Here is a 15,159-nt window from a genome sequence, read left to right as displayed (position 1 = left end):
ATTTAACACTGATAAAAAGAAAACAGAATCCTAGAACACAGCTGTGTACCAAAAGCATTTTGTCTATATCACAAATATGGCCAGAGGCAACTCAAAAGTGTACTTAATAGGACAGCCATTGAAGGTCAAATGATTATTTTTCCTTATAAAACAGGCTCTCTGAAATTCAAGTTTTATATATAGGAAAGAAGGTAAGGAAGCAAGTGATAATGAAACCGTTTTATTGAATCTTCCAGTAGAGACTTGATATTCATGGAATAAAATTGCCTTCCGGGAATACAACAGCACAACAAAACAAAACAAAAAAAAAATAGGAAGGGGAGCATTTAGTAAAAGTGCGTAACAAGAGGAGCAGAAAAGATCATACAAAAAAGTTAATACAAAACGACAGTTTTAAAAAAAAAAAAAAAAAAAAAAAAAAAAAAAAAAAACTCCTGTAAAACATTTTACTAGCTGCTAGGTCTTGCATGGCTGTTATTAATTTAGTACAACAGCCATGTCCATATATATATAAAAAAAAAAAAAAAACAAGACAAACAGTACTCCAGCTGAGCTACTGCAATTCAAGTCAAGTAGCAATTGCAAAATAATTAAAAATAAAAGATTTAGGTCAATAGCACAGCAACAAACGTGTTACCTGTAAAATGCACACCAGGGGTCATGTATAACTGTGCTAATCTGCTTACTTCAGTTTTCTACCATATCAAACTACCTGCAAAACCTGCAGACTATTCTAACCATACTAAACTTCCAAAGGCAGCCTTTTGTTTACTCTAATGCAGAATACAAGTCAGTACACAAGAAAAGGTTATTACGAAGACTATGATAAATCTTATTTTGTATTTCATCCCCCTTTTTGAAGTACTGCTATGGGAAGCATTTTGAAATGTATTAATAAAGTTTTAAAAAAAGGCTCTTGGTAGGTTTTAAATCTGTGCAATGCATATTTCAGTTCCTATAACACACACCTGCAACCATAGCAATTTTTTTTGTCATGATTACAATACAGAAACAAGCTAATGACAACTTCTGCTACAAAAACTATTTACCGTTTTTTTTTTTTTTTTTCTCAATTGGTCACCTTCCACCTTTTTTAATCCTTAATGTTCATGTAACAGACCCACCAAGACAAAATAACTGCTTGGGTATACAATGGAATACTGATGTAAACTAAAACAAATTAATGAGACCAGCTTTGATACTCAAACGCATGATGGTCTTGATTATTACAGTTGGTCAGAAAAATCAAGTATCTTCCAGACTCCCACACCCCTGTGCCATTCTGCAATGTGCCCATTTCAAACATCCTTCAAGTAAAATGCAACCCCCTTTGAAATTCCACACTCGTTTCCAACAGCGATGGGCAAGGAAACAGTCTAGGACACTGAAGAAATGGGGTTGTGAGGGGATCCCATCTGAGTAAGAACTTTATCCAGCCATTGCAGAGGCCCATGCAGATGGATCTCAATCCAGCAGGGGGTGCTAGTGACATCCTGGCGATGATATTCTGCACCCCAACCCTAGAATAAAAATGAATTTTTACAAACAAACAATAAACAGTATTGAAATCTCACATTTCAATTTCAAACTTGGTGTACCCAAAAAAACCAAAAAGCATCCCTGGCAGGGTATGCTGAATTCAAATAGGCAAACATTTTTAAGAGATTAAAACATTTAACTTGGTACTATTTAATTTACACTTTTTATGGTGATTTTGAGATTAACCAGCAGACTTGGACAATTAATCTATCTCCAGGAGCTCAGGCATTCATATAAATTATATCCATCTCACTGCTGACCAGCATATGTGATCATAACCCAAATTACATTTTACTATTTACACCCACCACCATCTTCACTTACCTTTACAAAACTCATGCGGATGGTGCACATCTTAGTAAGCTCATAGACGGCTTCAAAGCCGTGGTTCACAGACTGGGCCAAAAGCTCAGCAAACTCCTGGTTGTTGAAGATCTTCAAGCTGCAGCCACTGGGGATCTTGCAAACCGTCGTAGGGTGGAAGCCGTGGTGATAGTTGCAGTTTCGACTCTGCACAAAAATGCTGCTGTCACTAAGGCACTCTGCATACACTTCACCCCCAACATAGTAAAGATGGACTCCTGAGAAACAAAATACAGAAAATGCATCGCAAATCAATATTTATTTTGTGATTTATTAGGTTTAGTTTATTTGACACCACCTACTTCTGAATTACACACGTCAGTTTTATGATATAATGCAGACTTGCTCACCTTTGCCAATATGCCGCCTAGTGTTCTCAATGGTGGAGTTGCGGTTAACATTGGACAGGAGTCCAAGACAAAACCGGTTCCTGTTGTTTGAAGGATCAGTGAAGCCATCCACCAACACACTTGTGGAGGAGGCATGGAACGCCTCTCCCACACGGTTATTCAGCTCATAATAAACAATTGAGCACCAGTGTTTTGGCTCCTCATAGGCCACTGGCTGAACATCTGCAGAGGAAAAAAAAAAATTTAACAAAAAAGTTACATTTCTTAAAATGAACAAGAGTCTAACAAGCAGCTATGATGGTCTGCAAAGTCTGAAAGCACCACTCAAATCCATTAATCATTTTTCAACAGTGGGTGTACTTTGACCACAGGTTCTTGATGGCACAGGAACTGTGTTAAGTTGATTTTTAATGTTTATAATGTATTGGTTATGTAGCTCCCCATTCACTTATTTCATTAATATCTGGGCTTTGTTGTGCCTTTTTAAAACAGAACCCAGGCCTTCCTGTAAAGAGAACTACAAATCTCTTCATTTGAATTCCTTTGGCATTAGCTGAATAGTTTGTTTTCTTTTTTCTTAAACTATCAGTTCTTTCTTTTCCTACTTATGAGGATGCTGCCTGTAATCACGTGTTCTATCAGTAGTATGCCATGAATGACTAGACATACCGTCCAGAGATGTTCAGCAAAAACAAAAGATATTATGGTGCAAGATAATTATGAAAATTAAACAAATTCACACATGCAATAGGGGTGTCTGTAATGCAACGATAAAAAGATAAATCGTGATAAATATTCTGACAATTATTGGATCGTCAGTATTTTTCAATATTGCGGTAATTATTGTCAACATCAAGTCATAATTTGTAATCCTAAATTAATACAAGTCAATTTCAAATTGCAGTGATGGAATCTTTAAAGTGATCTGACAGTATCACTGTATACTTCATCCTGCATACTCTTTTCCAGTGTAGAAACTTATCTACTTTTCTAATGCTGTGATTGGTCGTGTTACGTGGCCCAGCACTGTGTAAGATCAGTTGTGTTTGAATCACGTGTGCGTTTGCAGCGCACACTGCACTACAAGATGGCAGACAGTGAAGAGACAAACTAGCTGTACCCTCCAAAAAAATGAAAGAAAATCAATATGGGATTATTTTGGTTTAAAGAAAATGATGACGATCGAATTGTTGAAGAGGGGGGTCCAATCTGTAAAGCATGCAGTTAGTGTTCTCTGCAAGAGCAGCAACACAACAAATATGTTCATGCATTTAAGAGATCACCATGAACGCTTTATAAAGAAGGAACAAAGTATAAACAGTTTAGTTGAAGTATTATTAATAGTTGAAATGTGTTTAATTATGTTATGTTTTAGCTACTGTAATTCTTTTCAACGTGATCTTTCTGTACAGTGTACTTGAACATAACTGACTATCGGATATCTAAATTAATATGTTACTCACTGTATATACTTGAATCTGTCTTTGTTTCAACAAAATATTACTGTTTTCAAACTTCTTGGTTTAAGACGTATTTGATCATATACAGTCACAAATTACTAATGTTATGAACAGTTTGCATATTGGACTTCCTGTTTAAAAATAAATAACTCAAAAACACAAGCACTGATAAACTTGGCCATATTAACTTTTTAATTGGCTCTGTACTGTTGAACGAACAGTCTCCTGCTTTTTATTTTGCTGCCAAGTTGTGTTTAGCTGCTCTGCATAGTACTTGATTGTCATCTGACAAGCCAGGAAAACGATGTCCTCCTGAGCAGAATTTGCTGGTTATAATTAATATTGGTGTGTTACTATACAAGGTGTATAGTATACAAACAGTTCAGTAGTTTTTTTTTTAGTATTAGTATTTTAAAACATCAATGAGTTATTTTTTATTAATAAAACAAAAATACATTTGAAAATTGCAATTTAGAGAATATGTGATGTGACATTTGTTGACAGCTATGCTGGCGATATAATAATACATGGTATAATACATGTATACATAGATTAACAAGTAGCTGTTTTATTTATGAATAAAATGTAATCAGACATATGAAAACATTTGGAAATATTGAACGCATGTGGAAATACTGTAACACACTTCCGATCACGTCTTTCACCAGAACACAAACATGTTAGTTAGTGTTTTTACACAAAAACCTGAAATGAATGCCATTTAAGTTTGTCCACCTCACGCCAATGAAAATATTTCCTTTTTAATGTTTAGTCAGTTGTCGTCGTCGTCCCCCCCACCCCTCCCCCCCATACTGGACTATGTTCTGTTTTTGGTGCCAACAATTTAAATGAGCAAAAAAAAAAAAAAAATACAAGAAAAACACTAAAAAAGGCTGGACAATTTTTTTTTTTTCTGTAAGGCTTATTTTATTTTACTTTGGAAATGCTGCATTTCAAATATTGAGTAGTGTATAAATATCTATTGTACTATAAGTGAGCACCATATTTTTATAGTTAAAGTTTAGGCTATACTGATTTCATACCTATTATAACTTAATAAACAGTAAACCTTATACATTTGTAAGGGTTTTTTTTGTAGTTCTTTGCAATAACACACACAATAATCGTATGAGAAAATGTTCATATCGTGACACCCCTACATGCAAAGACAGTACAAATGTTTGTGTGAATTATGCTAAGTGCACAACGGATAAGAATGTTGAATTTGAAAGACAGACCTCTTTAAATGAATGGCTGATCTGGTGCTATTTTCAATGTGATGACGACAGCGAGAACACATTTCAAACGGGAATTAAGCTTCTTTTGAGCTACAGGCTTCCAATTTTCTGGTGGCCTAGGTCAAAAGACATGTTAGTCTTTAACATGCTGGGGTGCGTTTGCACCCATTAGTACAACAAAAATCAGCAGATTCAGTATAATAAAAAAAGAAGTGTACTCAGTTAAAATGTATGAGATACGATTTATTTCCATTTTATGAAGTACAAGTAAATGTCAAGGCTACATCGATGCCACTTAATTTCTGATAGAAGCTATGCCAGCTGGACTCTCTTGAAGAAGCAAGCATGTTTATTTCAAACTTCCTTTATAAATGCTGTGATAGTGAGCAGGTGCATTTTGTTTCTCCATTCCCAGTAAAGACCAACAATGGTAATTACTCAACTCCACAGGATGCAGCTTGTTAGATCAAATCTGATGAGAACTTCCAGCAAATGCTCAGTTTACTCTAGGGCAGGGTTTCCCAGTCCTGGTCCTGGGAGACCACTGTGTCTGCTGGTCTTCATTCCAACTGAATTTTCAGTTACTTAATTGAACTATTCATTAGTTTAACTAACTAGACCTTAATTGTTTTTAGCTTTTAAACAGTTGGAGCTTTCAAGGAAACTATATAATTTTAGAAGTAAATTGAAAAATTGGCAACTTTTTAGGAAGAGAATAATTAAAAAGGTTTAATTAAGCAAATTTAGTTCAATTAAGGTTTTGATTAAGTAACTGCGAGCTCAGTTGGAATGAAAACCAGAAGAGATAGGGGTTCCCAAGGCCACGATTGGGAATCCCTGCCCTAGGGTACATAAGGTAACCATTAATATACAAAGTTCTATTTTTTTTTTTCTTTCTTACAAAACAAATGTTTTGTAGGGATGAAAATGTAGGTTTGTACTGGCATGGGTTTGGAATAAAAACTAAAAATTTAAAGTTGTCATAAAACACCTGGATGTGAGGTGACATGACAAATGTTACTATACTATATTTTCAGCCTATTTAATACTGCCATGGTTCATACAGTCCAGAGATGGGTCAGTGTAGTCGAATACACAAAAACAAAACTATTCAAATGGCATATTACATACTTGAGTACATGAAAAGACTTGTATGTTAGCTTTTAGACGCAAACACGCCTTTTTTTTTTTAAAATGCTGCCACTTGACAAGTGTTTAAAGTTAGTGTTGAACCCTGTGTGTTCCTATACATGAGATTGCCACATTAAAACGCAAGGACCCGAATTAATCATGAAATGCTTGTAACTGCAGAATTCTACAGTAAACTTATTCGGTTTGAAATTGTTGACAATTGTGTTGCCTTGTTTTCAGCTAATGTTAAAACAGACCCCCCCCACTTGAGTTACCCTGTAATGACTGCACACAGCCGCTGTTGCTAGGCAGCCGTGAAACAGCTTCCAGGAGCACTGCACCGGCTAACTTTAATTTGTAAACAAATGGATACAGCAAGTGCTAAAAATGAAGCCTAACTTTAGTAACATTGAAATTAGAACTCTAAAATTTAGCTTTATGTTGAATGTAAAGACATTAAAATGCTAAGCAGAACACCGCAGTGACTGAGAAAACAGCATGGAAGTAGTTTAACTCTGTGGACTGCAGTACAATGTAAAAAATCTATTGCTGACTTTCTGTAAATGGATGGAGCAACGTCAACATTTGCACTGACCATTAGAAGTACAACCAGGTATGTTCATTATTTTGAATTATTTACAGGTTATTAAATAAACCTACTAACTTGAACAAGGAAATCTGGGCTTGGACATTGCTTACACTTTGTGAACCCAGCCGGCTCTTCCGAAGAGTGAACTTGAACTTTAGCGGCTTACACTTTGCATGCTGTCTGCTGTAGTACAGATGCGTATCTGCCTTTTATTCTTTATGTTGGATATTCAAATACACAAGAATATTACCCCCCCCCCCCACCCCCCCCCCCCCCCCCCCCCCCCCCCCCCCCCCATGTATTCAAATTCGACCTGGTCTACAGTAAATGTCTTCATTGCAGCTTGTAAACAAACATTTACATTTGTCATACTGCCTGCTTCTAAATTTGAGCACAACTGCTTATTACCTACCACATTTATCTACGGCCTCAGTTTAATGACCTGTTAAGGGAAACACACACACACACTGTTTATTGACTGAATAAACAATTCTAGTCAGTCCACTAAGCCACAGAAACAAATCTCAATGTTACCTATCCTTTTGCATTTTCTGTAATTTATTTGGAGATTAAAAGGAACCAACTTTTGGTTCACCTACAGCTTTGAGCCTTCAGGTTTTTCTCTAATATTGCTACAGACCACCACTCACTGTGCATCTTGAAACCATAAACAAGCCACACTGGCCAAATGCCATGTCAAATTTAAAGCAAAACCATTCCTAGACTTTCCAACAAGAACAATTGCACAATTGTTCATCTGGGAATCGATTCAACCTGAAACTAAATATTTTAAGCATTAAAGCAGCTAGATAGGTTTCCTTTCCATTTCAAAACAGATGTTTGTCAGGGTACTGAAAGTAAAGGGTGAAGCTGTTAGTTATTTTGCAGTTATTTAAAAAAAATAAAAAAATAATTGGATACAGATTTGTCATGTTAACCCACTTTTCAACATAGATTTCCAGGTTTATTTTTTCAATACCTTTATATTGGACTCATTTTTGGTCTCAAAGCATACACAATATTTTAGGTCTACATAGGTTCCATCTTTTTTTTTAGTTCTGTGAAAATAAACTAGATAAACCATACATTTTATGTGACAGAATATGGTTTGTACATTTTTCCAAACTCTCTTCACAGTATGCACATTTAACCAACACGTTTTTATTTAGTTCTACTACACATATAGAAATCAAAAAGCTTCCATGCCTTGGTTTACTTACCTGGTCTGTTGCTGATTTCTAGGGGAAGAGGAGGTGCCATCAAGTTGGTGTCCATAGGTTGGGAGCTATCTTGAGTCATCTGATCCTCTGGGGGCATATATGCAGGAGGAGGAGTTTCAGCTAAAAACAAAGTAACAGATTGCATTGACACACTGAAATAGCCAGATTCAGATGCTCAACATTTACTTGGGAATGTCATTACCAAGTTTCATCACAGTTGGATACAGTATGTGGTTCTACGGTTCTTCAGATATATACTTGGTTTGAGTAACAATGCCTCCAGGTTTTGCTCAGTTCAAGTGATCCAAAGTAATTTCAATCTGATCTGGCACAGTCAAAAAAAAAAATCACACTCACAATCTGAAAAGCCCCTAAAGGGATTATCTTGTATTACTATTTATTATTTCACATCAAACAAACAAACAAGCTGTGGTGGAATTTGGCTTTAAATTATTTTTTAATACCTTTTGAGCATTTCTTCAGGAATACACCACCATGAGGTATGAAATTATGAGGAATATGATGCACCTGTCCAGGCACTCACCAGGTATCTGGAAGGGGCTCCCAGGGTCCGAGCTGGCAGGAGAGTGTGGGAAGGTGCTGCCACTCCCGCTGCCTGGAGAGTTGGGGTAGCTGCTGTTGGGTGAATGGGGAAAAGGGTTGCTGTTGGCCTGGGGGAAGGAGTCAGGGTAGGTTGCGTTGTGAGGCATGTGGGGCTCATTCTGGGCCAGGTTGCGAAACTGTGCCAGGAGGCTGTGTTGAGGGTTGAATTCGCTGTGTCTGGGAACCAGGACCGGAGGAAGCACTGGGAGGGGGAGAAGATAAATAAGGATTAGAAAATAGGACAAAAAATAAAACAGTTCTAAGCAGCCAAAGTCCTACTTCTTGGTGGCAAAAGCGAATTAGTGGTTAGCCGAGGACCCCAGTTAGAATCTCACATGACTCATTCTGCTTGACTCTAAGCCAGTGGACAGTTCCTTGAGTCCACAAAAAAGATTTACTTACCAAGTAAGAACATTCCATATTACAGATATCTTTTCAACACTGTAGCCCAGTAGAAAAGTCTAGGTAATACAACTTTAAAAACTACTTACATTTTCCTTAACGTATTCTGTGTTATGGAGTTGAATTTCTGTACATAGTTACTTAGCTTAAATATTTAAAATAACCCTGTGGCAGGGCAACCCTGCTTGAATGCAAGGTTGGCAGGGATGGGGTTAAATCTGTCCCTGTCAGCAATTACGATGTGGCCATTCCCCAATTAGGTAATTTAGTGATAACTGGGGAGTGGCCACATGTATAAAAGGAACCAGAAATCATTTGTTTGTTTGTTGGAGGGAGCTAGGAGAGTGTTTTTGACCTGTGGGTATGTTAGTGAACTTTATATTGAAGGCGAATGCCCAGCCTATATTATTTTGTTTGATGCAAGTCTTTTGTTTTGGCCCTTGTGCCTTTTTATTTAATACAATGCGTGATTTGCACTTTAAAAACTGCAGCTTCTGTCTCAGTCTCCAATTCCTTCCAGTAACATCTTGGGCCCTGGGGCTATCCTGTCACAAACCCTTTCAAACAAAGTGTTTTTTTTTTTTTTTTATTAAAAAAAAGAAAAAAAAAGAAACTGCCAGCCTTCATCCTCCTCATACATCAGGTGAAAACATGTGACTGTAGTTATTGCTGAGGGCAGTTCACTTTAATCTTGATGTAAAATTAATAAAACCAGACAGAAGATTCTGTACAATATACAGTACAAAGCATGGCAGACAGCAAAAAACTAAAATCTGTTAATGAAACTTGATATGGTGGATAGAGTAAGAAAAGGTGAAACTCAAGCAGTTTCAAAACATATCAGATATTGCGTGGATGGCTAAAAAGACAAAGAAAAACAAAAAGGTTTTCTTGATAAAATTGACTCCAAAGAGGGCTGCTCTAGAAAAAAAAAAGGTGCTGCGTTAAAGAGCGAGACAAACTGCTGTGAAAATGTGTTGCTGTGAGAGTATAAGACTATGTTGTTTTTGGTGTGGCCCAGGCAAACGGGCTGGGAATAATCATCCCAATAAACCGCGGATTCGAGTACCTGCAAATTGTGCGTGTCATTTCGGGAACAAAAATGCCAAGATTAGTGAAACACAAATAACCCTGTCTCCTAATTATGGGCCCAACAACTGCATTATAACAGGGTTGCACTGTATATAGCTGCATATGCTCCTACATTTTTGGAATTTCTGCACTTAAGTACTGAGACACAGCTTAACTGAACTAACAGTTTAACATTCTGCTCTGTAAAAACATCCTCGGTGTCCCTTTATTTTTTTTAAACACTGTAGTATAAAACAGAACTTCTACATTAACAGCCCTTGAGTAGCTCTTGTTTCTATTGGCCAACCATTTCACTGCCATCTACAACTTGTCTAGCTTTGTGTGAATGGTAATCTAGCTATGGAATATGACTGTGCACATGCCTCACCTCAGGCCACACTGCAGCATCTCTGAAGCTCCCAGAGATCAGGAACCAGTGGAGTTAGGTTTCAGATGGAGCAAGTCAATGCTTGCCTTCTGCAGAGCAAGCAGGATGAATACCCAACACCCACCAAGCTGTTAATAACCTGTCAACTTAACCCTCATCTTACTCAAAAGGTACAAAAGGGGCCAGAAAGTGTTAGAGCTGTTCAATTTGTTAAGCTCAAGTTACAAATCTAGAATCAGCAGAAACTCTGTTCTGATTTGCAAGCCAAATGGAAACTCTGTACAGAAAGGTATATTACCTGCGTCCAATATCAACTCCTAAGTATTGATGCAGGTGCCATTAAAGCAGTACTCTACTTGAAAGCTTTACAGTCAAGTTCAGTAAAATGTTAAAAACTGCTTGCATGGGAAACCTGTGGATGAATCATTCCTTGGGATAAATGTGTACACATATAAAAGAACCCTACCTGGAAACATGGACTGTGGCAGTGCAAATATCAAAAAGTCAGTAAGGCCCTTTGTTCCAGAGCTTGCTTTAAAAAAAAAAAAAAAAAAAAACTATAATATAGCAACTTTTACGCAAGCATCAGAGTAATCCACTGTGAGACGTCGTACTTAGGGTGACAGTACGAAGTGTGGCACAGGAGGATTATTTTCTTTTATTTCCTGACACCACTAGTTGAGCCTGAGAGAATCTTTCAACACAGGTACTGTTTTGCACAGGGGTATGTCAAAACCTGTTTTTAGTAATGTCACAAGAACATTTTGACCAAGGAGTTTATGCAGACTATACGAGAATCTTTAACTAGTAGATGAGTTTCTCTTAGCTCAGCACCCTTGTTAGAGTTCATAGAGAATATGCATTTATAAAAAGCAGCAATTGACCAAATACATTTTTTATACTTACTATACAGGTATTTAATTTGATTAATAAAATGAAGAAAAAGAATGCTTGACTGAAATGAAAGAGGGGAGGGTAGAATGCAGGCCAACACCAGATCAAGCTGCCATTTGTTACTAATGGAACCATTCAGCAGATGGTGTTATTCTCCTGTTTACAACATGTCGACTGGTTTTACAGACAGTGATTTTGGACTACTCAAACAAAGGGAACGACTCCACTACATTTACTATGGAAATAACTTTTAATGCTGCACAACCACAACTAACACTTAGACAATAAAATTTGCTCCTCAGAGCCCAGGCTAGATGACAGAATAGAGTATAAATGCTGGACTATACACTGCAGCTGTTTCCAATCCAAAAGGACAAGTGGTATTTTTCAACCCTGGGACTTGCTGAGAAGGAGGAGATTACACAAGACAAATGCAAGCTGGCCACTGCTATTTCCTACTATTGTATGGGCAGGCATGCCAGATGACAAGCTTCCCACTGCACTCTTCCTCAATGTTACCACATGTTTGCTGCAGCTGGGTGGAAAGAGCAAGCCTAAGACAAAGCTTTCATTCTCCCAGTCTGGAATTTCCTGCTCTCTCCCCCTCGCTCTCATACACTACAGCTGGTTTTCTCTCGTCAGCCGACCCTACTGTACTGCTTATAAAAAAAAAAAAATACTGCTTATTAAAAAAATGTAACAACGTTTAGATGGAGAAAAGGTACATCTATTTCAATAAAACTGAAATACTGCTCATTTTCTTTAATTTTAATGTAATTATTGAGTGGAGATGTTTTTGCTTTCGGCAAGTCAGACAGTTGAGCACCGGGGCTGTTTTCTCAATTTGTAATCCAGATAAGTGATCCGGATTTTGTAATTCCTATATTTTGTGATCAAAGCGACTATATATATTGGATAAATGTATTCCAGCAGTGACATTTTCTGACAAACTGTATCAAAGCGATCCAGATAGCAGTAATCTCGATCCCAAAATATAGGATCACTTATCCAGAGTACATATTCTACTTGTATACAGTTTAAACGAATACACAAGTTTACAACCATTAAACTTTAAGGTTCACTAAATGCTTTAATAAACCACGCAAGGAGCCATGTTGCTGCGTTTCTGAATGTTAATTTGAACTCTGACTGCATGAGTTAGCCCCTAAATTCAGACAAATTCTATGAACAGTTACAGTACAATGTTACAGCAAAATGGTAATGGAATCAAAGTTCACAATGTATCAAATGAGCCGATAGTGTCAAGCAGACAAACTGTTTGCAGTAACAATTCAACGAAAAGTTATTTAGAAAAAAAAAAATCCCCCTTTCTCTTCCAATATTTTCAAAAGGAAGGGTTTAAGACTGTCAATGGCAGTAGAAACAGACTACTTGTGATAATTTTAACTAAACATACCGACAGGATATTAAACAAAATGCAAATTAATAAATGGACCAAAATCTGAAATATTCTCTCAACCTAATCATTGCACTGGTGCTAATAAAATTTGTCACCCTCAGGAGCTTCCTGTGAATAAAGTGTGCCCACTGCTCTATGGCATCAAGATTACATTTGACTTAGTTTTTTGTTTATGTAAATAAACAATTGTACAGCGTTCAGATCGACCAAGTTGACTCACATTTTCAACTGCTGCCATGAACAGTATACTAATCTGTAACCCTTTCCCAAATAACGTATTGGAAGGTAAATGTACCTGTATTTCCTGCACTAAAGCACGAGGAGTCAGCTGACTAAGCAGTATTCTCTATTGTATTGCAACTTGTTTGATACATCACAAGATCCTTATCACATCTGCTTGGTGATATTAAATGTACCGTAATCTGGGGCTATTTTGGACAGTTGACATTTTTTTGTAGTCATTTTTTAAAAAATAATTTTTTGGAACTAAAGTTTGTGATATTTACTGGTATACCATTTCTACCATCTCTGCAATCTAATGCCCTTCAGCTATGAGGATTTCCTAGTCTGAAATTCTTATCACAAGATTTAATGTTAACACCCTCACATGATCAGTGACGAGATGAAAATCCATGATATGTGGTAAAGCAGTGTGCGGTACAGTAACGTTAGTACATATATTATCAAGGATAATAATTTTATATTATCCTTGGTACAGATGCAGAACTATTTCTGTTCAGAGTTACCCCAAGGAAGTCCCACTACTTGGAGAGAACACTTGAAAGGTCATTTTCTTGGCCATGGAATATATGAATCCTAAGCAAAATTACACAACATTCTACACTTTGGCCTTGACTTAAGTTTAGTGGCCTTGGTGCCCTCCACAAATATCTTGAACTGAAGGCCATTATGGCCTTGACCTTTTTGTTGCCAATTTAGATCCCCGATATGATATTTAAATATAAATCGCCCACCCCTACCAGAAAGCAATTAGCACACACTAAACATCACAAATCTACCATGAAGCAAATTACCAGCTCAATCAAATAGGCTCACTACAAATTGCTCCCTAAGGGTTACAGTACTACCTACCAGGACTCTCTACCCGCTTGTAGTGGTAGGGGTTGATGCAGACCTCCTTCTGCTTGGAGCCGAAGGGGTACTCACAGCACTCCAGCGGTTTCAGTTCGTGGTGGCTCTGCAGGTCGGGCCAACGCCAGACGCGGCAGTAGATGACATGCGGTAGCCCCTTGCGGTGAGACACCTGCAGGCGGCCGTCCAGGGAGCGGGGGATGGTGACGCAGTTGGATGGCTGGCCGGGGCAGCTGAGTGCCTTTTCCAGCTCCTCCATCGCACCCTTCTTCTTCTTCAGCTTCTTCACCAGGGCGTCCACCGCCTTCTCCGCCCATTTCTCCTCCTCGTCGCCCTGCTTCCAGCCCAGTAGCCGCTTCACAGCCGGGCTGGTGAAGGAGAACAAGCTGGTCACGTTCATCGTTTTTTTCCCCCGTGGGCAGCGTCTGATTTAACAGAAACTTTTTGTAAAAAAAGTCAGCTTCCCACAAAAATAAAAAATATGTAAAAACAAAAAACAAAAAAACAAAACAAAAAAAAACTTAAGTGTGGTTCAGGTTTTTGTCTCAGTTAGAAAGGTTGCATGAGCATTCCGCCATCTGAATAAATCAGCTTTGTTCTTTCAGTCTGGTTACTGCGCTCTGTCACAAGCACCTGAAAGAGAGAGAGAGCACACAAGAGTTAAAAACATTGTGGGGAAGGAAGTTGTCAAAATGGGTAGGGTCTTATACATTTTGTCCAAATGTAAGGATTTGGGCAAAACAACAGTACACCAACTAGCCTAGCACAGGAAGCAGAGTTAATATTTGCAGAACACCCTGGTCTCTTTGGGAAGTGATGTCATTTTATTACAGCTTCTGGGAATCTGTTCCTTGAGTCACAAAGGGTCAAATTATACACATACCATGGACACAGTGGGAATCCTGAATCCCAACACTGGCACTACAGTTCAGCTGTCAATACAAGACATCAAGAGAAGATCATTTGCCACAACAGTACACACCAATATATATATACATACATACACACACACACACACACACACACACAGCTATGGGATACTGGGATATTTGCTGGCAGTTACTTAGGATGTGCAAAATATCTCGCTTACTGACTATGAACAATGTCCATTACATCACAGTTCTACAGAAGAAAGTAACGAAACATTAAGTACAGCACATCATGTACTAGATACAACCACAACACACTTGTTAACCAGACATAAATTTGAGCTGGTTTATCAAAATTCAGTAAGTCTTATTCCAACCTGCAAAACTACATGACCTACTGTAGACTTAGGTTGAGGTAAAAAGATGTGTTCCTACATTTAGAGAAGCAGCGCAAGTCTTTTTTTCACCTGGGAAAATACTGCATATTTAATCAAAGCCATGTATGCATAATGAAATGACTTCAATGAGTT

At 37.7% G+C, this 15,159-nt stretch overlaps 1 protein-coding gene across 1 annotated transcript in view; it reads right to left on the bottom strand.

Moving 5' to 3' along the window:
* Positions 1-207: 207 nt before the first annotated feature.
* smad1 (SMAD family member 1) overlaps positions 208-15,159 on the bottom strand; it is a 23,132-nt gene continuing 8,180 nt past the window's right edge. The window contains exons 2-7 of the mRNA XM_041260093.1: positions 13,761-14,393; positions 8,435-8,695; positions 7,891-8,010; positions 2,253-2,474; positions 1,864-2,120; positions 208-1,520 (exon numbers count right to left, since the gene is read on the bottom strand). Coding sequence (XP_041116027.1) covers positions 1,377-1,520; positions 1,864-2,120; positions 2,253-2,474; positions 7,891-8,010; positions 8,435-8,695; positions 13,761-14,160 — 1,404 coding nt within the window. The 5' untranslated portion in view covers positions 14,161-14,393 and the 3' untranslated portion in view covers positions 208-1,376. The remainder of the gene's footprint in view (positions 1,521-1,863; positions 2,121-2,252; positions 2,475-7,890; positions 8,011-8,434; positions 8,696-13,760; positions 14,394-15,159) is intronic.

The sequence above is a fragment of the Polyodon spathula genome, chromosome 1, assembly GCF_017654505.1.
Source record: "Polyodon spathula isolate WHYD16114869_AA chromosome 1, ASM1765450v1, whole genome shotgun sequence".
In the NCBI taxonomy this organism is placed as follows: domain Eukaryota; kingdom Metazoa; phylum Chordata; class Actinopteri; order Acipenseriformes; family Polyodontidae; genus Polyodon; species Polyodon spathula.
Note: the sequence above shows the minus strand (reverse complement) of the source record. Positions and strands in the feature narration are given on the sequence as shown.